Source organism: Muscardinus avellanarius, assembly GCF_963383645.1.
Source record: "Muscardinus avellanarius genome assembly, chromosome: 16".
Taxonomy (NCBI): Eukaryota; Metazoa; Chordata; class Mammalia; order Rodentia; family Gliridae; genus Muscardinus; species Muscardinus avellanarius.
Genome location: NC_137802.1, coordinates 72,486,986 through 72,512,000, shown reverse-complemented (window position 1 = coordinate 72,512,000; position 25,015 = coordinate 72,486,986). Strand labels below are relative to the sequence as shown.

At 53.6% G+C, this 25,015-nt stretch overlaps 1 protein-coding gene across 1 annotated transcript; it reads left to right on the top strand.

Annotated features, from left to right (window-relative positions):
* Positions 1–14,393: 14,393 nt before the first annotated feature.
* Positions 14,394–25,015, top strand: EIF4A3 (eukaryotic translation initiation factor 4A3; the record flags this gene model as incomplete). The annotated part of the gene is made up of 11 exons (XM_080714154.1): positions 14,394–14,562; positions 18,026–18,098; positions 19,781–19,847; positions 20,245–20,307; positions 20,939–21,071; positions 21,271–21,351; positions 21,768–21,909; positions 22,375–22,513; positions 23,239–23,354; positions 24,666–24,773; positions 24,859–25,015. 11 exons carry the CDS (start codon positions 14,394–14,396, stop codon positions 25,013–25,015), a joined length of 1,248 nt encoding a protein of 415 aa, XP_080570280.1.

Genomic DNA, 25,015 nt, shown 5'->3' with positions numbered 1-25,015 from the left:
TTTTTTTTTTTTTTTTTGGTGGTACTGGGGATGGAACCCTTCTCGGGATACACTCCCAGACCTATTTTATATTTTATTTGGAAACAGGGTCTCTTAAACCAGCGCAGCGCAGCTGGCTTCGAACCTGCGCGATCCTCCTGTCTCCGCCTCCCAAGCACGGGGATGACAAGCGTGCGCCACCACGCCCGGCTTTTTTTTTTTATCTTTTGAAACAGGGTCTTACTCAGTTGCTAAGGCTAGCCTTGAACCTGTGATCCTCCTGCCTAGTCTTCCAGTTACTGGGATTACAGGCGTGCATTCCAAGTAGTGAGATTACAGGCATGCGCAACCATACCTAGCCTCCCATGATGTTTCTTTTTATTTTCTTTCCTTTTTTTCTTTTTCTTTCTTTCTTTTTCTTTTTCTTTTCTTTCTCTTTTTTTCTTTTCTTTTCTTTTCTTTTTTTTTTTTTTTTTTTTGTGTGTGTGTGGTACTATGGATTGAACCCAGAGCCACTTTACCTACAAGAGGCACCTCCAGCCTGGACCAGTATTGGGAAATGGCTTCAAAATGTACCATGACATCAGTATTAGAATGCCAGACGCTTCAGAGAAAGGGCTGCAGAGTTCCAGGTGCCAAGGGGGGGCTAGTGAGAGGACAGAGGAAGCCAGGTCTTTTACATTTTAAAGATAAATGAACTTCCCCAGGATGTGGAGGAGGCCATGCTCCTCCAAGAGGTCCCAGACCCCGATAATCAGCTAACACATTTTGGGCTGTAACGAGAGGCTTAGGGTCAATGCCGGAGACAGGGCAGGTCTACAGGACGGAATCCTCACATCAAAAGACCTGTCCCAGCCGGGCGTGATGGCACACGCTTGCAATCTCCGTGCTTGGGAGGCAGAGACAGGAGGATCGCGCAGGTTCGAAGCCAGCCGCGCTGGCTTAGGAGACCCTGTTTCCAAATAAAAATGTAAAAATAGGTCTGGGAGTGTAGCCCGGAGGTAGAAGGGCTTCCAGGAACCCCAGTACCACCAAAAAAAAAAAAAAAAAGGCCTGTCCCGGAGGAAGGGTGGATCTAGTCTGGTCGGAAGAGGAGGTATAAAATGTCCTGGGTCCAGAAACCTCCAGTCTCTTCTTTTTAAGTCACCCCTCTATACTACCTCTGGTATAGGGCTTTATTAACTCTGTCCTCTCTGTCTTTGTAAAACTAAAATTGTTTAAGCTCACAGCAAGAGTTCGGGCTATAGTTTTCTACACATAGCTCAACAAGAACACGCGGCTTTACACCTCACTGTAACATTTTCGAGAGCCCACCAGGGCCCGGAAACAGGTCCAGCACCGTAACACAGCCCTTTTTTGTTTTCTTTTGTTTTGCCATCCTCCTGTCTCAGCCTCCTGAGTACCAGGAGGGGAGCATTTCTTAGATACACAGTTTTCTGTGTTTGATTCTTTTGGTGTAGAATGACAGGCTGGACCGGCCGAAGTCGAATGTGCCTTGAAAAGGTCTGCACACTAAAACTGCTCGCCAACTGAAGCATGAACCCTTGTGATCAGCTGGGCGTGGTGGCGCACGCTTGTAATCCCTGTACTTGGGAGGCTGAGACAGGAGGATCACAAATTCGAAGCCAGCCTTAGCAGCTTAATGAGGCTCTCAGCAACTCAGTGAGACTGTTTCCAAATAAAATATAAAATAGGTCTGGAGGTGTAGCTCGGAGGTAGAAAGCCCCTGGGTTCCATTTCCAGTACCACACACACACACACACAAAAAAAAAAAAAAAAAAAAAAAGGAAAGGAAAGGAAAGAAAGAAAGAAAGAGAGAGAGGGAAAGAAAGAAAGAAAGAAAGAAAGAAAGAAAGAAAGAAAGGAAAAACCTTGTGATCTAAAGAAGAGTAGTGGCTGGCGAGCCCTGACTTTGACCAGCTCTGCATCCATCCCAGGAGCAGGGCTCCGACAAGCACCCACCGGGGAGGCTCGGCCAGCTTCTGCAGGAGCTCTGGCAGTGGGATGTGGTCTGGGGCCCCCTGCAGCCTGGGAGTCTCCCAATCCCTGGGCCGGGTGCGCTGCCCGGGCTCCTCTCCCGCAGACTGCCAGAGGAAGAGGGCTGGGCAGGCAGCGCCTGAAGCCAGACCGCCTCAAGAGGACCTGTTAGCTTTGCCACACCGCATGGCTCACTCCAAAAGTCAACATTCAGGCACCAAACTATCGCAGGTAGGGAGGAGAGAGAGAGGGGCTGACGGCGGCTCAGGACCGAGTGAGTACTCCTCCTGTCTCTGCCACTGAAGAAAACAGAGGTAAGGCCTGCCATCAGGAGACCCTGCCCCGGCCTCTCAGCCCCGGGCTCTCCTCTGGCGGGGAGAAGCAGACTCCTAGACTGTGTCTGAACTGGGAGCCCTGGAACTGCGCAGAGGGCCAACAGCACACCCCGACCATGTCCAGAGGCCGAAGGGACCCTCACCGCAGGGCCAGGCCAGCACCGCACCTCAGCCTCCTGCAGAGAGAAGCGTGAGCGGTGTCAGGGAGAAGGGCGTGCCCGGGCTGGGCCGGGAGGGCTGAGGGAGACCTGGAAGGAGGAGGAAGCAGCTCTCAGGGCGAAGCTGGCCCTGACATTCCTGCGTCATCAGTTCCCAAACCTGCTCCGCTCAGGCCGTCACTCCCAGGACTGGGAGACCTGCCAGGCTCCATTCACAATCTTAGTGTTACCGTAAGTTCACCCACAAAATTAAGGTGTATTATTCATTAGCTCATGCAATAATGGATTAAGCAAAGAGAGAGAAAAAACAATTTTTTGTATGTGTGCGATAATGAGGATTAAACCCAGATACCCCCAGCCCTTTATACTTTTTTTGGTGTGTGTGTGTGGTACTGGGGCTGGAGCCCAGGGGCATTCTACCTCTGAGCTACACACCAGCCTTAGTTTTTATTCTTTATTTTGAAACAGGGTCTCACTAGGTTGCAGAGGGCCTAAGTTGCTGAGGCTGGCTGCGAACTGCGATCCTCCTGTCTCAGCCTCCCAAGTGCTGGGATGACAAGAGTGACCCACCACGCAGGGCTCTTTTTTACCTTTTATTTTGAAACAAAGTCTCACTAAGTTATTGTGCACTGGCCTCGAACTTATGATCCTCCTGTCTCAGCTTCCCAAGTATTAGGATTACAGGTGTGCACTGTTGCATCGGTGAGATACAATATTTAAGAAATTTATAAGCTGGGCATGGTGGCATACACTTGTAATCCCAGTATTTGGGAAGCTGAGACAGGAGGATCGCAAGTTCAAGGCCAGCCTCAGCCACTTAGTGAGGTCCCCTGCAACTTAGTGAGACCCTGTTTCAAAATAAAGAATAAAAGCCGGGCGTGGTGGAGCCTGCTTGTAATCCCTGCGCTTGGGAGGCTGAGACAGGAGAATCGTGCAGGTTCGAAACCAGCTGAGGCTGGCTTAAGAGACCCTGTCTCCAAATAAAATATAAAATAGGTCTGGGAGTGTAGCCCAAAGGTAGAGGGCCCCTGGGTTCCATCCCCAGTACCACCAAAAATAAATAAATAAATAAATAATAAAAAATAAGCCGGGCATGGTGGCGCACACACACTTATAATCCCAGCATTCAGGAGGCTGAGACTGGAAGATCGTGGTTCACTGACAGCCTCAGCTACTTAGTGAGGCCCTTTGCAACTCAGCGAGACCCGGTTTCAAAATAAAGAATAAATAATAGGGCTGAGGATGCAGCTTAAAGGTAGAATGTCCCTGGGTTCCATTCCCAGTACTGCAAAAATAAATAAATAAATAAATAAATAAATAAATAGGGCTCGGGGTATAGCTCAGAGTTAGAATGGCCCTGGGCTAAATTCCTAGTACCACTTGTATACACATACACACACACATACACACACACACACACACACACACACGCACATACACGCACACACACAAATAGATCACCCGAGAGTTGCTGGAGACCCTGCCCTGCGGGGGACGGTGACAGGGCTGCCCCACCGTCCAAGGCTGGCTCTGGCTGCCCACCATGGCTGAGACACCAGTCTCTCCCCTCCCTCCCTTGCCTCCCCAGCCCGGGCCTTTATCACAGCCAGCACCTGGCCACCTAGCATCCCAACCCAAGCCTGTCCCCTGCACTGCCCTGGGCACTCTGGCGCTGCCCACCACTCCTCCCCAGGCTTCCGGATCCCGCGGCCTCAGCTGACCCCGTGGCCTCCCAGGAATGCCTCTCGGCTGGTGCAGAGGCTTGGGGTTCCCCTCCCTGCATGCCTCTGCAATGACAACAGGGCGTGTGTGGCCGCCTCAGTCACGTCAACAAAGGCTGGGGTCAAACACAAACCTCAAGTCAGGGCAGACACGGACGGAACCAAGTAAGATGGATTTTTGGCTGTCTCCCCAGCTCCTGGCAAGATGGCCTTTTTTTTTTTTGGTCAGTACCTGGGATGGAACCCAGGGGCATTCTGCCTCCAAGCTACACTCCAGCCCTACTTTTTATTCTTTGCTTTGAAACAAGGTCTCACTGAGTTGCAAAGGACCTCACTGAGTAGCTGAGGCTGACCATTAACCATGATCCTCCAGTGTGCGCCACCACGCCTGGCTCTATGTTTTATTTTGAAACAGGGTCTCACTAAGTTGCAGAGGGCCTCACTGAATTCCTGAAGCTGGTCTCCAACCTGGGATCCTCCTATCTCAGCCTCCCAAGAACTGAGATTACAGGTATGAGCCACTATATCCAGCCCAGATACTGTTTTTTTTAAAAAAAGTTAAAAAAGAGCCGGGCGTGGTGGCGCACACTTGTAATTCCAGCATTCGGGGGGGGGGGGGCTGAGACCAGAGGATCGCGGTTCGCGGCCAGCCTCAGCTACTTAGTGAGGCCCTCTGCAACTCAGTGAGACCCGGTTTCAAAATAAAGAGTAAAAAATAGGGCAGGGGGTGTAGCTCGGAGATAGAATGCTCCTGGGTTCCATCCCCAGATCCGAAAAAAAAAAAAAAAAAAAAAAGAAAAAGAAAAAAGAAAGGTGGGTATGGTAGTGCCACCATGCTGGGCAAGGATCGCCCTTCATGTGAACTGGCACATGGAGGGCCGGGAGTAGACCCAAATGACAGATGTCTGTGAAGCAGGAAAAGTTCTAGAAGGCCAGGGAAAGGGAGAAGGAAGCCGTGGTTGGGCCAGGATTGCCTGGGTCGGGACGGCGACCTAGCTTTACTGTTGGGATTAGGCTCCTTAACTTTCCCCTCAATAGAGGGGAGTAGACATCGGCACAAACCTTTACATTTTCCTCCAAATATGTCAAGCACGAAGCCTCTGCTTAAGCAGGCCTTGGCCTTACTGAGCCCGAGCCTCAGAAGCAGATGGGGAACGTGGTGTTCCCAAATTGTGACCTTTCCTCGACCAGGGTCAGTGGCCTGTGATGAAGTGACAAGTCGCCAAAGAGCCGATGACCCCAAACCAGGGCTCACGGAGCAGTCGCTTTGGGTTTTAGCAACCATACTCTGGAATTCTTTCCCATTTTTCTTTTTTTTTTTTTTAGGTGGTACTGAGGATGGAACCCAGGGGCATTCTACCTCTGAGCTATATCCCCAGTCCTATTTTTTTAGTCTTTATTTGGAAAAGGGGTCTCACTAAATTGCAGAGGGCCTCACTAAGTAGCTGAGGCTGGCCTTGAACCTGCGATCCTCCTGTCTCAGCCTCCCAAGTACTGGGATTACAAGCGTGTGGCACCATATCCGGCTCCCATATTTCTTTATGTCAAAATATAACAGGCATTGTTCTGGCAGCTGGAGCTTGGGGAACTCTGGGCCTTGGGTCTCCCAGGAAGCCCTGAGGTCCAGCTTGGTGCTTGGGGGACTCCTGGAGGCTTCCAGAAGGGGCTGGGTCCAGATGGTCATAGCTGGTCCTGGAAGGGACTTCGAGCCCAATTACCCCATCCTCTCGCCCAGAGGGTTGTAGGACTCTCTGGATAGCCCGATAGCCCCTTGGGCTGACCCTACCATCCGTCAAGGTGAACCCGAAAAGTCAGGCCCAGACTTTTTTCTGGGACTCTCCAACCCCAGCCCCTGGGCCAGGGTTCTGGCACCCCCAAGCCACACTGGGGTGAGGGCAAAGGTAGGTGTGGCCAAGTAGTAGGCATCCCAGCCCACTCTGGAAGGAGCAGAGTGGCTTACCCTAGACTCCAAATGCAATTTATTATTTACTCTTCTGTTGCTGAGGATTGAACCCAGAGGCATTCTGCCTCTGACCTCTATCCCTAGACCTTTTTATTGTTTTGTTTTGAAACAGGGTCTTGCTAGGTTGCTGAGTCTAAGTTCCTGAGGCTGGTCTTGAACCCGTGATCCTCCTGTCTCAGCCTCCCAAGTACTGGAATCACAGGTGTGCACCCCCACGCCTGGCCCAAACGCAGTCTTAAAAGTGGGAGTGAGTTTGCAGTTGGCCTCTGATGTAAGCAGGGGTCGGTCCTAACAGGAAACAAGAGACCAGAGACCCCTCAGGGCGCCCCCTCAGCTCTGCGGTTCTCTTCCCCCCAGGTGATTGTAGAGGTGCCTGCGCAGCTGCGCCTGGTCCTCCCGCTGACTCCCTCCCCATCCACATTTCTCTCGGACCCCAAGGGTCTCCTCTCTGCCTGGGACTCAGGGAGGGGAAGCACACACACCCTCCATTCTGGACTCCTCCACAGGAAGGAAAGGTCAGAGGAACCGATGTGGTGGACCAGGCGGATGGCCACCGCACAGGGGCGAGGAGGGCGCCCGGCTCCCCTGGGGCTCAGACCCGGTGCCTCCGTGCCAGGCGGCTGCCCACGACCTCACTGCCAGCAGCAGGCCCGGGTCTAGCCCGCCTGAGCTAGGAAGCCTGTCCCCCTCTGTCCAGGGGCAGCAACGCGGAGGCACGGGTAGAAAGCACGGGGTTCCTTTGGCCTGTCTTCAGGTGGTACCCAGTGGCCAAAGAATGTGCCAGAACTTGAAGCACAGAGGGACACCAGTTTCTCCTTCCCCACAGACCAGGCGCCATCTACAGTCCTAATGAGGAGGAGCCGCCCCTCTCCCCCACCTCCCCGGAACAGCTCCGGCCCGACCCCAGTGTGCTGACCTGGTTTTGAGGGACAGACTCCGCGCTCCCCTTCTCTCCCCAGCAGCGCGGACAGGCCTGGCAGCCTCGGGCCGGGCTGAACTGCAGCTGACCAGCAGGTTTGACAGCACAGTCCCGCTGAGCCCGCAGGAGCAGGGCCTTATATGGGGCCTCCACACTCACCGGAGACACCAACACATCCCACTGTGGGTGTGGGCCGGAGAGTCACAGGGACCCGCAGGAGGTACACCTGGGGGTGCTGGAGGGGGGGGGCTCTCCTCTGTGACAATACCTACCCTCAGGAAATCCTGGGGAGATTAGGATAATTAACTTCCAGGGGCTTTCTTAATCCTCGTGGTCAACTGTGGGAAGTAGGTAAGTAATTCTAATGAATCCATCTAAAATCAACATTTCAAAACTATGGCTTAGCCACTATGGCTTAGCCGGGCTGGTGGCCCACGCTTGTAATCCCAGGCTTGTAATCCCAGCGCTTGGGAGGCTGAGACAAGAGGATCACACAGGTTCGAAGCCAGCCTCAGCTGCTTACTGAGGCTCTCAGCAATTTAGTGAGACCGTGTTTCCAAAATAAAGTATAAAAAAGGTCTGGGAGTATAGCCCGGAGGTAGAAAAGCCCCTGGGTTCCACCCCCGTACCACAAAAACAAAAGAAAACCCACTATAGCTTAGGTTGAAAAGGATATCTTGGATCCTTTATGTTGAAATAAATTTATTTGTTGATTTATTTGCGGTACTGGGGATGAAACCCAGGGGCATTCTACCTCCAAGCGACGCCCCCAGCCCTATTTTTTTAATCATTTATTTTGAAACAGAGCCTCACTGAGTTCCAAAGGGCCTAAGCAGCCGAGGCTGTCCATGAACCGTGATCCTCCTGTCTCAGCCTCCCAAGTATTGGGATTACAAGTGTGCACTACCATGCCCGGCTCTATGTTGACACATATAATTTTTTTTTTGTACTGGGGATTGAATTTAGAAGCATTCTACCTCTTGGCTACACACTCCAGCCCTATTTTATTTTTGCTTTGAAACAGGGGCTTACTAAGTTGTGGCGGGCCTAGGTTGTTGAGGCTGGCCTCCAGCCTGTGCCCCCGCTTCTCAGCCTCCCAAGCACTGGGCAGCTAGCTCAGTAAGCGAGGAGCCCCTGATCCTGAGCAGCGTGTTCAGATGAGGGGATAACTGGCCTTTACTGTAGGTCAGTGTTCTTATTTCGAAGTGTGTTGCTTTGTTTCTAAGCAAATAGAGATTTCTGATGTATCTCTTCCTTTTTTTTTTTTCTTTACTACTGGGGATTGAACCCAGGAGCATTCTTCCTCTGACTTATACTCCCAGCCCTGCTTTTAATTAGGAAGCAGGGTCCTCTTAGCTGCAGAGGACCTAAGTAGGTGAGGCTGGCCTTGAACCTGTGGTCTTCCTGTCTCAGCCTCTCAAGTACAGGGATTACAAGTGTGCGCCACCATGCCTGGCTTCCCAACACGTTCTAGACTGGGTTCTCTGTCCCAGCCGGAGAGCTGGGCGGTCGTGCAGGTGTGGCTCCGCCGCTGGCTGCCAGCACAGGGACTGGGCCAGGGAGGGACAGGACTGGCTCTCACCACCAGAGCAGGTAAAACCTGCTGTTCTCCTGTCCCTCCCTGCTCCCTCCCTGTCTCAATGCCCGAGTCCTTCCATTTAGCCAGCCAAGTCACATGATTGACGTTTCTCTTTAAAAAGAAAGAAAAAAACTGGTGAAAATCACACAGCATAAAATAAGCCATTTATTTTATTGTGGTACTAGGGGGCGTTCTACCTCTGAGCAACACCCCCAGCCCTACTTTTTATTCATTTTGAAACAGGGTTTCACTAGGTTGCAGAGGGTCTCACAAGTTGCTGAGGCTGGCCTCGAACCTGTGATCTTCCTGTCTCAGCCTCCCAAGTCCTGGGATTACAAGTGTGCACCACCATGCCCAGCTCAAAATGAGCCATTTTATTTTATTTAAAATTTTTGCAGTACTGGGGATGGAACCCTGGAGTATTCGATCTCCAAGCTACACCTCCAGCCATATCTTTTTATTCTTTATTTTGAAATGGTATCACTGAGTTGCAAAGGACCTCACTAAGTGGCTGAGGCGCTCCGTGAACTGCGATCCTCCGGTCTCAACTTCCCGAATGCTGGGATGACAAGTGTGCACCCAGCTAAAATGAGCCATTTAATTTTTTAATTTTTTTTTGTGGTACAGGGGTGCAACCCAGGGGCTTTCTACCTTCGAGTTATACCCCTGACCTATTTTATATTTTATTTGGAAACAGGGTCTCACTAAGTTGCCGAGAGCCTCACTCAGTAGCTGAGGCTGGCTGTGAACCTGTGCGATCCTCCTGTCTCAGCCTCCCGAGTGCGGGGATGACAAGTGTGCCCGCCACGCCCGGCTGAAATGAGCCATTTTAATGTGCACAAGGGACATTCACAATGTCATGCAGCCACCACCTCTATCTAGTTCCAGGACATTTTCTTCACCCCAGTGTCCCCCTCCCCCCGCGGCCATATTCCTGCGCTTCACACACACGGACTCGTCTCGTGGCCTGTGTCTGGCTTCTCCCTCTGGGCATCTGTTCTTGAGCTCATCCACACTGGAGCAAGCGCAGCGCACCACTCCTGTTCATGGCCGTGTGGTAGTCCATTGCACAGCCACCGCCCCTGGTTGAGTGACTGCCTCCTGGAGCCCCTGGCTGGCGTGGGCTGTGCTGCTGTGCACTGGGCGCACATGCGCAGGTCCGGCCGGTGGGTTTTGCTCCTGCCACTGGACTTCCGGCGCTTCCCATCCCCTGCCAAGACGCCCAGCTGCTCTCGCCAGAAACCCATCAGCTGACAGGTCAGCCCGTCCATCTCTTCCCAAAACATCCTCATCCCTCCAGTCGCCATGTCTACCTAGTCAGCTGCCACCTCTGCCTCCGGTCCAGCTTCTCCCTGCAGCTGGGACAGCTCTCTAAACCCCGCTTCGGAACTCGTGCCCCCTCCCTAAGCCAGACCACGCAGAGGGCCCTGTGGCACCGAGACGCATTCAAACTCCAGGGCACGGTCTGTTAACCCCTTCTGGTCCGTTTCCTGCTCGGATCTTCCTCCCGCCTCCCCCCTTGCAATCACCCTGACCTCCCAGCCCTCGGTGTCCAGGGCCTTGGCAGTCACCACCCTTCAATGGACACACTCTGTGGGTGTCACGTGGACACCTCCACTCGGGTAACACTTCCTGCAGCCCCCAGGTAAATCAGCAACCCAGTACCTTTTTTTTTTTTTTTCAGTACTGGGGATGGAACTCAGGGGCATTCTACCTCCGCGCTACAACCCCAAGCCCTATTTTTTATTCTTTATTCTGAAACAGGGTCTCGCTGAGTTGCAAAGGGTCTCACTAAGTAGCTGAGGCTGGCCACGGATCGGATCCTCCAGTCTCAGCCTCCCGAATGCTGGGATTACAAGCGTGCGCCGCCATGCCCGGCTTCCGGTACCTTTTCCCACTTTGTTTATTTGCATTCCTGTAATTATACAACCTACAATTACCTTATGTGTGGGTTTTGGTTCCTCTGGAACCCAAAAACTGGGAGGGCAGGCGCCTCTACTGAATCCCGCGCCTGCGCAGAGGTGCAGCAGCTCCCGGGACTTGCTGCGGGGGCCAGGAGTTGGGTCTGCAGCAAGGCGGGTCCAGCGGCACTTCATAAGGTAAGTTTAGAGGCCTGTGCTAGAAAGGAACAAAGTCCAGCCTTTGATGCCCGTGGTGGGCGGGATCTTGTAGCAGAGGCCTCCCTTGGGGACAGTCTCTGGGAGCCCAGCTCAGCCACACTGCCCGAGGCCCCTCTGCTCCTAGACACCAGCCATCCTGACCTTCACTCTGATTCCAGGAGCAAGTGTGGGTACAGGAAGAGAGACAGGTGGGCTCCCGGGAGGGGCAGCCCTCCACTGCTCGTCTCCCCAGAGCCTGCTCCTGCCTGGCCAGGACAATGTCCTGTGGCCCTCCCTTGTGTCCTGGACAGCCAGTGAGCAAGCCAGCAGCTAGACTGAGCAACTACCATGTGTTAGGAAGAACAAGGGAGAACTAAACAGACAGCCCCTCCCCAAAATATAAAGAGCACTGGAAGTGGGGTGCTGGTGGCAGAGAGGATGCTGAAGTGTAATGCACCTGTCCAACCCAGGAGCCCAGGGGTGCAGAGCCCAGGCCGACAAGCCACACCAAGACACTGCGCAGGGAACTTCGCAGTCACTTTGGCTTAGTAGACTGGGCCTAGTTCTCATCAGTAAAATAGGAAGTGGTAATTAAGGCTCCCGAAGATGAGAACTGAAATTAATCTGGTCGCTCCAGCAGTGAACTTGCGTACTGACTACTGAGCTGGTGGGACGGACATTCTTGCTTTTTAAGATGTTTATGTAGCTGGGCATGGTGGCACATGCTTGCCTGTAATCCCAGCATTCGGGAGGCTGAGACCGGAGGATCGCGGTTTGTGGCCGGCCTCAGCTACTTAGTGAGGCCCTCTGCAACTTAGTGAGACTGTTTCAAAATAAAGAATAAAAAAATAGGGCAGGGGGTGTAGCTCAGAGGTTGAATGCCCCTGGCTTCCTTCCCTAGACCTGCAAAAAAAAAAAAAAAGATGTTGATGTATAGCACAGCTACACAGAGCAAATGTCTTAACAAACAGGACACATGACTATCGCGTGTTCTCAATACCCTACTAACTACAGTATTAATTGCTTAATAATCATTAAACAAAATAACGGCCTTTGAATCACATAGCTACAGTAAGAAATGTGGTGACCAGTTTGTAATTCCAGTACTTGGGAGGCTGAGACATGAGAATTGCAGGTTCACAGTCAGCCTCAGCTACTTAGCGAGGCCCTCTACAATTTGGTGAGACCCTATTTCAAAATAAAAAAATAAAGCTGGATGTGGTGGTGCATGGCTGTAATCCCAGTACTTGGGAGGCTGAGACAGGAGGGCAGTCTCAGCAACTTACTAAAGCTCTTAGTAACTTAGTGAGACTGTTTCCAAACAGAAGGCCCCTGGGTTCTATCCCAAGTACCACAAAAATAAATACATAAGTAAATAAACAATAAAAAATAAACTGGATATGGTGGCACATGCTTGTAGTTCCAGTACTTGGGAGGCTGAGACAGGATTCCAGGTTCAAGTGCAGTCTCAGCAACTTTTGAGGCCCTCTGCAAGTTAGTGAGACTATATTTCAAAACAAAAAATAAAACAGGCCTGGGGTGTACCTCTGAGGTAGAATGCCCCTGGGTTCAATCTCCAGTGCTACAAGAACAACAAAACAAAACAAACCCAGGCATGGTGGCACACACTTGTAATCCCAGTACTTGGGAGGCTGAGATAGGAGCATCGCAGGTTTGCAGCCAACCTCTGCTACTTAGGCCCTCCCTGACTTAGTGAGATCCTGTTTCATTTTATTTTTATATTTTATTTATTTTTTGGGTGGTACTGGGGTTCTGGAAGCCCTTCTATCTCCGGGCTACACTCCCAGACCTATTTTTACATTTTTATTTGGAAACAGGGTCTCCTAAGCCAGCGCATGAGGCTGGCTCCGAACCTGTGCGATCCTCCTGTCTCTGCCTCCCAAGCGCGGGGATTACAAGCGTGCGCCACCACGCCAGGCTGTGAGATCCTGTTTCAAAATAAAGAATAAAAAGTATGACAGGGGTGTGTGGGTGTGGTGGTGTATGCCTGAAATCCCAGTACTCAGGAGATTGAGACAGGAGGATCTGCAGGCTTAAGGCAAGCCTTTGCAATTTAGCAAGACCATGTCTCAAAATAAAAAATGAAATAGGAGCTGGGCATGGTGGTGCACGTTTGTAATCCCAGTACGTGGGAGGCTGAGACAGGAGGATCGCGCAGGTTCGAAGCCAGCCTCAGCTACTTAGTGAGGCTCTCAGCAACTTAGTGAGACCCTGTTTCCAAATAAAGTATAAAATGGGTCTGGGAATGTAGCCCAGAGGTAGAATGCCCCTAGGTTTCATCCCTAGTAACACACACACACACACACACACACACACACACACACACACACACACACACACAGAAAAGTAAAATGAAAGAAAAAGAAAAAAACTAGGTATGGAAAGCTAAATGTGGTGGCGCATGCCTGTAATCCCAGCACTTGGAAAGCCGAGACAGAAGTTCAGGTTTAAGGCCTGCCTCAGCAATTTAGTGAGGGTCTCAGCAACTTGACGAGACTTTATTTTAAAACAAAAATAGGGCTGGGGGTGTAGCTCAGAGCTAGAATGCCACCTGGGTTCCATCCCCAGTACCAGATAAATATATAAACACACACACACACACACACACACACACACACACACACACACACAAAGCTGGGGTGTAGCTTGGAGGTAGAATGCCCCTGGGTTCAACCCCCAGTACCAGAATTAAAACAAAGAATTGTTGGGCAAACAGCAAGGAGAAATGCCATGTTCCGAGGGTTAGGAGGCCGCTCAGTGACAGAGCGCTTATTTAGTATGAGTGAGGCCTTGGGTCCCATCTCCAGCACTAGAAAACCAAAACGGCCAGGCCAATAATAAATCAAAAACAAAAGCCCGAGCAGGCCATGGGTGGGGTAGAACTTCCCAGAGGTGAAAGCACGACTCCCCAGCGTGAGCCGAGCACCAAGGGCGGAAGGCCGGCCCACAGGCAACTCGGCCGGGGTGTGGACAGGCACTGCAGAAAGCCCAGCATGGGCGGCAGGCTCGGTGCCCGCCTGGCCGCGCTCCCCGGGGCCACGGCATCCCGACCGGGGTCACCGCTTCTGCGGGACAGCCAGACCAGCGCGGCGGGCAGAGCCCTGACCTCGCCGAGCTCGGACGGGTCTCCCGCCTCGCCCTCCCTCGCGAATTCCAAGAGCCTGGACGCCGCGGTTACCACGGCAACGCGGGCGGCTGCGCTGCATGGCGGCGCGGTGTCACCTGCCTGGACCGCGCCAACGAGCGAGCCTGTGCCTTCGGAGCCCGCGCTCCGCCAGATCCGTGGACGCCGCGCCCGACAGGGGGACCCTTGGCCATTTTCTTGGTGCCCCAGCGCAACAACCTGCGAAAACCGCACAGCCACCACCCAACCTACACCGCAGATGAAAGGAACGTGCCGCCTCCTGGTTTATATAGCAGCTTGTAGTCCCGCCTCTCGCGGGAAGTCCAAGTCACGCGAGAACAGAAGCCCCGCCCCTCTCAGGAGGAGCCCGGGCCAGGGCGCACGCGCAGACGGGCGCACTCACGTTCGTCCTGCGCTTGCGCGTGGCTGACGTCACTTCCGCCCGGCGACGGCGGCGGCGCAGGCCTACTTCCGCTTTTCGCGGCGGCGCGCGCTCTCCTCTTAGCGGAGTCGGGATCATGGCGGCTACGGCCACGATGGCGACCTCGGGCTCGGCGCGGAAGCGGCTGCTCAAAGAGGAGGACATGACCAAAGTGGAGTTCGAGACCAGCGAAGAGGTGGACGTGACCCCCACGTTCGACACCATGGGGCTGCGGGAGGACCTGCTGCGCGGCATCTACGCCTACGGTGGGTGGACGCGGGCCGGCCGGGGCGCGCAGGGCCGCGGGCGGGGGCCTGGCCCGGCGACCCGCTGCTCCCCGGCCGGCGTCGGGGCCCCGGGGCGAGGCTCCGGGCGCCGATGACCGGTGACCCCGGCCCCGGGCTCGCGATCACCACCCGTGCGGGGGTCGGGGCTGCAGAGTGTTCGGGCACGTCAGTCACTCGTCCCACCGATGACTGCTTCGCACCCACGGCGTGCTCGAGACAGACACTGGGGGCTTCGCTGTAAACCAGACCCCCGCGCTCCTTTACGGAGCGTGTTTCATCTGGGAGGCGGAAAGTACCAAACCAAGGTTGCTTCAGGCGGTGGTGGTTGCTACGGAGAACATGTAGCTGGCGATTTAGGAGAGCGGGATTGGGAGAGGAGGGAAATAGAACCGATAGAGGAGGGGCTCCCAGGAGGCGGAGACGCTGATCTGAGGACGAGAAGAGGGGGGAGAGTCAGGGCAGAGGGAGCAGCTGGTCAAGGGCTTGCAGAAGCCCAGTCACGGCAGCCCAGGAGTCAGTTTGCAGAGACAGGGATAAGGACGTGGAGTGCACGTCTAAATGCGGTAGGAAACTACTGGAGGGTCTTAAGCACCAAAGTGACACGGCCAGACTTACAGTCTCAGTGGCTTGTTCTCCTGTGTGGATTTGGGGTGAGAGGAGCCAGGAGAGGAGTTGGGAGACTTGCTCAGGTCCAGGGAAGATGGTGATGTCTCAGGGGAGATGGCGTGCATAAAGCCCACAGGCTTGGTGGTGGATTAAGTGAGTGGTGGGCGGGAGCCCTGGGGTGGTGGGCAGCCCTTGAGGGAGGCAAGACTGGAATGGCTGTCTTGGTGAGAGGCCTGTGAGCTGTTCAGTTGGGGGATGTTGGGGAGGCAGTTGTCTGTAACGTTTAGATACCAGGGAAGGTGGTAATGGGGGATGTACAGATTGGGAGTCATTGGCATCGGGGTCGTGTTCAGTGCCCAGGACGCGGACACCCTTTAGCTAACAGTTGTGGGTTTGTGGGTGTCAGCAGAGACAGAGTGAAAGGAAATCGCTGAGTACTGAAGGTGAAAAGAAACCCGCGAAGCCCGGCCCTGCCTGCCCGCTTGGCCCTCCAGGTCCTCCTGCCCCCAAACACCTTTACCTTCTCCCATGCGCTTGTTTAAACCCCCGGATAATTGCATTTGTGTGGAGATGGGGAACTGTGCTACATTTTAAAAGACTAACATAATTAGGTTATAATATTTATGTAAAGTTTTGTTTGTTTACATGGAAAACACATGTCCTTCAGAAAAGCCCCGTCCCTCCCTAGGGAGTGATTGCTAGGCAGTTGCAGCTGCCTCAGGAGTCAGGCTGTCTCCTCTCTGGCCATACAGGTTAAGTGCTCTGTAGGCGACAGGAACGACCCATGGGCTTCCTGCTACCCAGTAGCAAGAGGGCTGAGCACAGTAACACTGGGCTTATTTCTGCATGCCCAGAAAACTTGTTTATTAAAAAAAACAACAACTGGTGGGGGTTGTTGTTGTTGTTGTTACTGGGGATTGAGCCTAGAGGCATTCTACTTCCAAGCTACACTCCCCCGGCCCAATTTTATTTCTCATGTGGCTCTCATTAGGTTGCTGAGAACCTTGCTAAGTTGCCAAGGCTGGCTCTGAACCTGTGATCCTCCTGTCTCAGTCTCCCAAGTACTGGAATTACAAGTCTGCGCCACCATACCCAGCACAAGCTGGTTATTCTCAACTTGATGTTTCCTTTTTAGAGATTTTTGTCTTTTCAGACAATATCCCGTGCTAGTCAGTATAAAAATCCATTCAGAAGCTAGGCGTGGTAGCGCATGCTTGTAATCCCAGCGTTCAGGAGGCTGAGATTGGTGGATCATAATTCTCAGACAGCCTCAGCTACTTAGTGAGGCCCTCTGCAACTCAGTGAGACCCTTTTTAAAAATAAGGAATAAGCTGGGCGTGGTGGCGCACACTTGTAATTCCCGCACTTGGGAGGTGGAGACAGGAGGATCACGCAGGTTCGAAGCCAGCCTCGCTGGCTTAAGAGACCCTGTTTTAAAAAAAAAAGTAGCCGGGCGTGGTGGCGCACGCTATTAATCCCCCCGCACTTGGGAGGCTGAGACAGGAGGATCGTATGGGTTTGAAGCCAGCCTTAGCTACTTAGTGAGGCTCTCAGCAACCTAGTGAGACCCTGTTTCCAAATAAAATATAGAAAAGGTCTGGGAGTATAGCCCGGAGGTAGAATGCCTCTGGGTTCCACCCCCCAGTACCACCAAAAAAATAAAATAAAAAGTATAAAATAGGTCTGGAAGTGTAGCCCAGAGGTAGAAGGGTTTCCAGGAACCCCAGTACCACCACCCCAAAGTAATAATAAGGAATAAAAAATAGGGCTGGGGGTGTAGCTTGGTGGTAGAATGCCCCTGGGTTCCATCCCCAGTACCACAAAAGAAAGAAAAATCCATTCAGAGCCACACATATAATCCTAGTACTTTGGAGGCTGAAATAGAAGGATCACAGATTCACAGCCAGCCTCAGCTACTTGGTGAGGCCCTCCACAACTTACTGAGACCCTGCTTCAAAATAAAGAATATGGGCATGGTGGCACATGCTTGTAATTCCAGCATTCGGTAGGCTGAGACCTGAGGATCGCGGTTCACAGACAGCCTCAGCTACTTAGTGAGGCCCTTTGCAACTCAGTGAGACCTGGTTTCAAAATAAAGAATAAAAAAATAGGGCAGGGGGTGTAGCTCGGAGGTCAAATGCCCCTGGGTTCCATCCCCAGACCCAGAAAGAAAGAAAGAAAGAAAGAAAGAAAGAAAGAAAGAAAGAAAGAGGAAATGGTTGTGAAGGCAGTCTGGCTGTGACATCTGTCACCCCACTGATCGCCAGGGTCGATTCGGCTGACCTGGCTGGCTAGGCAGGTGTCCCCTTCCTCCCTCACTGTTCCATGTGCGTCCCCTGAAGCTGCGCACTCGGTCAGGAGGATGATCTTCCCGAATAGAGAGGGACTGGTCTTCGGTGAAGGGTATATGAGTAGTTGCGCTCCCCTACTAGAACCTCCAAACAAGCTTTCAAAGAATAAAAGAGCTGGGCGTGGTTGGCGCACGCTTGTCATCCCAGCATTTGGGGGCTGAGACTGGAGGATCATCGTTGGAGGACAGCCTCAGCTACTTAGTGAGGCCCTCTGCAACTCAGTGAGACTTTGTTCTTTGTTTCAAAATAAAGAATAGAAAATAAGGCTGGGGGTGTGGCTGGAGGTAGAATGCTGCTGGGTTCCATCCCCAGACACGCAAAAAAGACAAAACCCCACTTAGCCCTGGGTCTTGGGAGCTTCCTTTGAGCGTTTGCGGGGCGGTGTGCTGGCGTCTTGGCTGTAAAAGCCAACCACAGTGTCCTCGGCTCTGTGGTCTTAATGCTGTCAGGTGGTGACGATTTTTTTTTTCTGTCTTTATTCGCAGGCTTTGAAAAGCCGTCAGCCATCCAGCAGCGAGCCATCAAGCAGATAATTAAAGGGAGAGACGTGATCGCACAGTAAGTGGCCACCACGCCCGCTCCTCCTCAGGGTCTGTCCCAGGTGCGGGCCGGCTTGTTCTTTCACCTCCGTCAGGGCTTTGGCGTGTCCTGCCTCTGTGTCCCTCGCCAGAGGGCGCTTTGATTAGCCGGCTCTGCTTAGCTGTCCTCGGCTGTGGACGGCGGGTTACACTCTCACTTGACAGTCTAGTTTGCGTGTGCCTCCTTCTCTCTCCTTGCGTGTGGTGCTGGTGGCCGGGATGGAACCCGGGGCTTCGTGCATGGGAGGTGAGTGCTCCGCGACTCGGCTGTGCCTTGGCCCTTTTTATTTTTTTTGTTTTGAGACAGGGTCTTGCCAAGTTGCTTGGGTGGGCCTTGATCTTGCAATCCTCCTGCCTCAGCCTCCTGAGCAGCTGGGATTACTGTGTGCCACCATGCTGGGCTCTATTTGCCTATTTTTATTTATTTATTTGTGTGTGTGTGTGGTACTGGAGGTTGAACCCAGGGGCATTCTACCTCTGAGCTCCACACCAGCCCTATTTTTTTATTCTATATGTGGAAATAGAGTCTCACTAAGTTGCAGAGTCTCACTCAGTAGCCGAGGCTGGCCGTGAACTTGTGATCCTCCTGTCTCCGCCTCCTGAGTACTTGGATTACAAGTGTGTGCTACCACACTCAGCTTTTAGTTACCTATTTTTAAAAAGACTCCTTGAAGCCGGGCATGGTGAACCAAGCCTGTAATCCCAGGACTCGGGAGACAGGAGTGTGGCAGGTTTGAGGCTAGTATGCAGTAACTTAGTGAAATTCTGTTTCAAAATAAAAAACGGTAGCCGGGCGTGGTTGCGCATGCTTGTAATCCCCGTGCTTGGGAGGCGGAGACAGGAGGATCGTACAGGTTCGAAGCCAGCCCCGTAGCTTAAGAGACCTTGTTTCTACATTAAAAAGTATAAAATAGGACTGGGAGTGTAGCCCGTGGGAGTGTAGCCCGGAGGTAGAAGGGCTTCCAGGAACCCCAGTACCACCAATAAATAAATGAATAAATAAATAAATTAATTAATTAATAGGGTAGAGGTATAGCGTAATGGCAGAGCACCCACAAAATTAATCCCCACCTTCCCCCCAAAATAAAAAAAATTATATATAAAAAGTTTTTGGAGGCCGGGCGTGGTGGCGCATGCTTGTAATCCCTGCGCTTGGGAGGCTGAGACAGGAGGATCGCATGGGTTTGAAGCCAGCCTCAGCTACTTAGTGAGGCTTTCAGCAACTTAGTGAGACCCTGTTTCCAAATAAAATATAAAAAAGGTCTGGGAGTATAGCCCGGAGGTAGAAAGCCTCTGGGTTCCACCCCTAGTACCACCAAAAAAAAAAAAAAAAAAAAGTTTTTGGAGGACAGTTTTAGTCCCAAAATCTTAGAAACAATTGTGTTTGTTTAAAGGCTCTTCTCTTTGCGCCATCTATGTAACACCTGCTGAAGTCAGATTGGCCGATACAGAAGCCACATCTCCTGTCTTCTCCGCCTGCAGAGTTTAAAGTTAGGGCGCTGGGGCAGCCTCTGTCCAGCAGGTCTCAGTGTCGGTGGAGACAGGGCAGAGAAGGTCTGAGGGCGGGAGGTGAAGGTGCCGGGCGAGGGGGGCCGCGGCGGCGTGGGAAGAGCGGCTTCCCCTCGCCCTCCCTCTGACCCCGCCGCCTGCTTTCTTGAACAGGTCCCAGTCCGGCACCGGCAAGACGGCCACCTTCAGCATTTCAGTGCTCCAGTGTCTGGACATCCAGGTGACTGCCGCTCCACGCACCCTTCGGCCCTAGGAGGGCCTGCTGTATCCGTAACGCAGCGGTCAATGGGCTCAGTCTTTTAAATTCCGTGCTGGGACTGGCTCCGCATTTTAAAGAGAATCGTAGCTGCACACTAATATTAGAGCTGACGCAAACCCTGCGGTAAATTCCTTCTTGTCTAAACTGGGAGGTTTTTTACTTAGAGGAAGTTCTTGTGTGCACACGAGAATCCTGACTGGTATCTCAAGTGCTGCCGCAGTTAACACCACTAGCACTGAGATCGCCAGCCTCGTTGGCGGTCAGAAGTGTAGCCAGCGCGCGACGATATGGGACGTAGACCCGAGTGTGAATTCCTGTTGTCCACCTTGAAACTACCGAGGACTCTTTCTGATTACAGGTTCGAGAAACCCAAGCTTTGATCTTGGCTCCAACAAGAGAGTTAGCTGTGCAGATTCAGAAGGTGAGACAGCCCGAGGGCGCCTGCCGCGCTCGCCGCTCGCTTTCAGGTTCGGCTGTAACACCGACCGACCGAGTTAAGAGACGCTCTTTCCATTTCCTCAAAAGGTTTTCCCTGATTTCTTTTTTCCTTTTGGTGCTGGCTACCATACCCAGAGAGCTTCACACGTGCTGGGCAACCAATCCTTAACGTTTTGCCAAGAGTCAATATATGCCATATGAATGGCTGGTTACGGCACTCCCCTGCAGCTTGTATGCTTTCAAATTTGTTTTTGAATTTTTGATGTTTCCAACAAAAAACTCATACAATAACTGTTGTATACTTACATTGTATATATTTTAGAAGGCTGTCTGTACTTGTTGCTGATGTTGTCTTGGGTACTTAGGATTAGGAATTACGTATGTGTGCTCCTTCCTGATTGTTCTGTAATTGTATATTGCTTTTGTAATGAGAAATGAGCAAAATTAACTTTGTTTTGGTGCAGAAAGGAAGAGAGTGTTGTCGTTTGGGGCATAGTGGAACAGTTGATAGCGGTCACTTTAAGCTGGGATAGACGCGGCCCTGGTTTCTGGGCGGTTGAGCTGCGTCTGCCGCAGTGCCGGCCCGGCGTCAGCCTGTGCTTCCCTCGTGCCAGGGCCTGCTCGCGCTGGGAGACTACATGAACGTCCAGTGCCACGCATGCATCGGGGGCACCAACGTGGGCGAGGACATCAGGAAGCTGGACTACGGGCAGCATGTCGTGGCGGGCACACCCGGCCGTGTCTTTGGTGAGCGTGCTCGTTGTAGAGACCGCTGCGGGTGGTATTTGGAGAGGCGCCGGGGCCGCGCGGCCTTTGGGTTCGGCGTGCCGTGTGGTGGGCCTCTGCAGCCGGGTTGGGAGGTGCGGAGGGAGGAGCCGGAGGACCGGTTGCAGTGGCTTACTCTTACCCTGGCGCCTGCCATGACTCTGAACTTTTAATTTTGTAGATATGATTCGCCGTAGAAGTTTGAGGACCCGGGCTATCAAGATGTTGGTTTTGGACGAGGCTGACGAGATGTTGAATAAAGGTCAGAGGAGCGGCCGTTTCCTACGGGCGCAGTTCTTTGCTCTCGCCACGCGCAGCTCAAACACGTAGCTAATGAAGCTTCTGGGTTTGAGTGGGGCTGGCTTTGTGGACAGCAGCCGTGCCTTGGCCGGCTTTGTGGGCAGAAGCCATGCTTCGGCCGGCTTTGTGGACAGCAGCCGTGCCTCGGCTGGCTTGCACATGCCACTCCTGCTTCTGGCCGTCAGGGCAGGGGCTGTGCGACCGTCACAGCCGGCCGAGGTGGACTACGCAGTGCCATGTCGGTTGGGGGCAGGGAAACAGTATGTGGGTGAGCTTGATCTGAAGCCACAGGCCTCTCTGGCTAGACACGGTCCGCCAGAGTAGGCAGCGCGCGTCCCTGCGGGCCGCCCCAGTAGCCCGCCTGCCCTGTCCTCCCAGGCTTCAAGGAGCAGATCTACGATGTGTACAGGTACCTGCCTCCAGCCACGCAGGTGGTCCTCATCAGTGCCACGCTGCCACACGAGATCCTGGAGATGACCAACAAGTTCATGACGGACCCCATCCGCATCCTGGTGAAGCGGTAGGTGCGGCCTCTCGTTCCCGTGGGCGAAAGCCACTGGAACCAGGCCCGGCTTTTAGAATCCTCCGACCCAGTAGTTCCAAATTAAAAAAGAGCTCTTAGTACTCAGTCATTATAAGTGTGCTTTGTAGAGTCGATTCAGAGCGCCTGGGCATGGTGGCACAGCCAATTCCAGTGCATGTGAGGCTGAGACCGGAGGATTATAGATTTGAGGCCGGCCTCAGCAACTTGGTGAGATCCTGGTCCAAATTCCAAAGGGCCAGGAGTATAGTGGAGGTAGGATGCCCCTAGGTTCAATCTCTAGCACCAAAAGTAACAAAATCATCTGTTTGGGGAGGGTAGTTGTTAAACGTTGAAACATGTAAACTCCCAAGTGGCAGAGCGGGGGCCACGTAGGCGGTGTGGCCGGGGCAGGGCCGCGTCCAGGGAGGCGTGGTGTGCAGTGGAGCGCGTCTCCGTCCACAGTGACGAGCTGACCCTGGAAGGCATCAAGCAGTTCTTCGTGGCGGTGGAGAGAGAGGAGTGGAAGTTCGACACGCTGTGTGACCTCTACGACACGCTGACCATCACGCAGGCGGTCATCTTCTGCAACACCAAGCGGAAGGTGGGGCTCGGCCACGGCCGTCCTCTGAAGAGCAGGCGGGTGTCTTTCAGGCTTAGTGTTCTACGGTTCGTGTGTGGCAACCGCGCACTGTGAATGGGCACCCTGGCTTAGCCCAAAATATCAGTGCTGGGCCAGGCGCGGTGCCATGCAGCTGTGGTCTCAACTCTTTGGGAAGCTGAGGCAGGAGGATCGCTTGAGGGCAAGAGCCAGCCTGGGCTACAGATTCCAGCTTGAGAGAGGGGGGGGAGGGGCGGGCACGTGCATGTGTGTGTGTGCGTGTGTGTATGTGTGGTGTGTGTGTATGTGTGGTGTGTGTGTGTGTGGAGTGTGTGTGTGTGTGTGTGTGTGTGAGATGTATATATTGATGGCGGTCCCGGCCCTGAGGATTCAGTGTCTGGCTTCGGTAGACGGGCCCGCGGAGGTTGAGGTCCCGGGTGTTGCTGGCGGGCAGAGTGGAGAACTTAGAGTCTGGCGCAGGAAGAGGAGCTGCGCTGTGTTCCAAAAGAGATGTGAATTTAGATTTCAGACGAGAACGTCAGACACATTGCTTTCTAAGTAAGGAACAGGAGGACTAGGCCCTCTGGCTGGGCGGGCCGCCTGGCCAGGGAGAGCCTGAGAGCCAGCAGCGGTTGTGGGGATCGTGCTGGCTCTGCACGAAATGGGGGCAAAGCCGTGAGGACGTGGCTCTGGGCGCGCCCAGTTGCACCCGCTGCTTGGCTTTGTAGGTTGACTGGCTGACGGAAAAGATGCGGGAAGCCAACTTCACGGTGTCGTCGATGCACGGGGACATGCCGCAGAAGGAGCGGGAGTCCATCATGAAGGAGTTCCGCTCGGGCGCCAGGTGGGTCCCGCCTCCTCTGGCGCAGGGGTGGTGAGCTGCCCCGGTGCTGCGCGCTCTGTGTGGAGTACCCTTTGTGTGTGTGGCCGTCCTGGGCTGGCACCGTCCTCCCTGCGACTCTGGAGGAGCGGCGGCCCCGGGCGTGCCCGCTGAGGGGTCAGCGGCCTTCACTAGAAGGAGGTCCCCTGTGCCCAGCCCATCCTCAGCCTCCTGGGGAGCTGGGCTGTGGGCCTTACCGTCGCTGTCAGCCGGATTCACGCCTCTTCTTGAAGGTGTTTGTCCCCCCTTTTTTGGCAGTACTGGGGTTTTTTTATTTTGACCTCACTGAGTTACTGTGCGCTGGCTTCTAACCTGTGATTTTCCTGTCTCAGCCTTCCAAGTGTTGGGATTACAGAGGTGCAACACCACCCTGGCTTTGTTTTTTCTTTGGGACAGACGCCCAGGTGCCCAGGCTGGCCTTGAGCGTGGCAGAGTCCTGCCTTGGCCTCCGAGTAGCTGGGATCCTGGTCACAGGCAGGTGTCTGTTCTCAGGCGCTCTCTGGGTTGGGTTTTGTGTTTTGCATTTGGGAGTTGTTGCTCTGCTGTGTCTGATGTGGATTTCCTTCTGTCTCCAGTGGGCGTTCGTAGACTTCAGGGCTCCCTGCCTTTGTCTTCGGGCACTGGGCAGGCGCATTGTCGCTCCCTCTGGGCCTGAGCTGGGGGTTGCGGGCAGCGAGGCCCTGGTCTCAACTTCCCTGCCTCGTGTTACCTGCTTGGGCACCTCTGGCGCTGCCCTGGGAAGCAAGCGTCCAGCTACTGTGATCTAAAGTTTCCTAGTAACCGCGTTGGTGTAGGCGGAGAGGAGGAGCAGGTGCAGGTCATTCTTAGTGTCTGCCAGCCCACCGTGGCGTTCCAGTGCTCAGCAGTACTAAACGGTCCTGTGTTTAGTACCTTTCACACCGCACCTGCAGTCCTGGGACTCACCTGGAGCACATCGGGCTCAGAGGCCGCGTCTCCGTGCTCCGCTTCTCTGCCGTGTGTCTGCCGGGGGCTGGGAGGACGTGGGCCTGTCACTGAACCAAGGCCAGTGCTTTGCCGTTGACTGCCTTTCTCTAGGCAGAAGTTTTTTCCTTTTCTTCCATTGACTGATAACGGACTGACTTGAGGCAAGTTACTAGTGGACGCGTCTCTTTAACCAGAGCACATGGTGTGGGTTACCTGACCACTCACTCCCTAAAGGACGCGTCTCTAACCAGAGCACATGGCCTGGGTTACCTGACCGCTGACTCTGAGCGGGGGGCGGGCCGCCTCACACCTCTGCGCCTCTTTCTGCAGCCGAGTGCTCATTTCCACAGACGTCTGGGCCCGGGGGCTGGACGTCCCTCAGGTGTCCCTCATCATCAACTACGACCTGCCCAACAACAGAGAGCTGTACATACACAGGTGAGCCTCCCGGCCTCCCTGCCCCGTGCGGAGGGTCGCTGGGGCCTCTGGCTGTGTTTGCTCAGTGGTTCTGTTCTGTTTGAAGAATCGGACGGTCGGGGCGGTATGGCAGAAAGGGCGTGGCCATCAACTTTGTGAAGAATGACGACATCCGCATCCTCAGGGACATCGAGCAGTACTACTCCACGCAGATCGACGAGATGCCCATGAACGGTGAGGGGCGCCGGCGCGAGCCCGGCTGA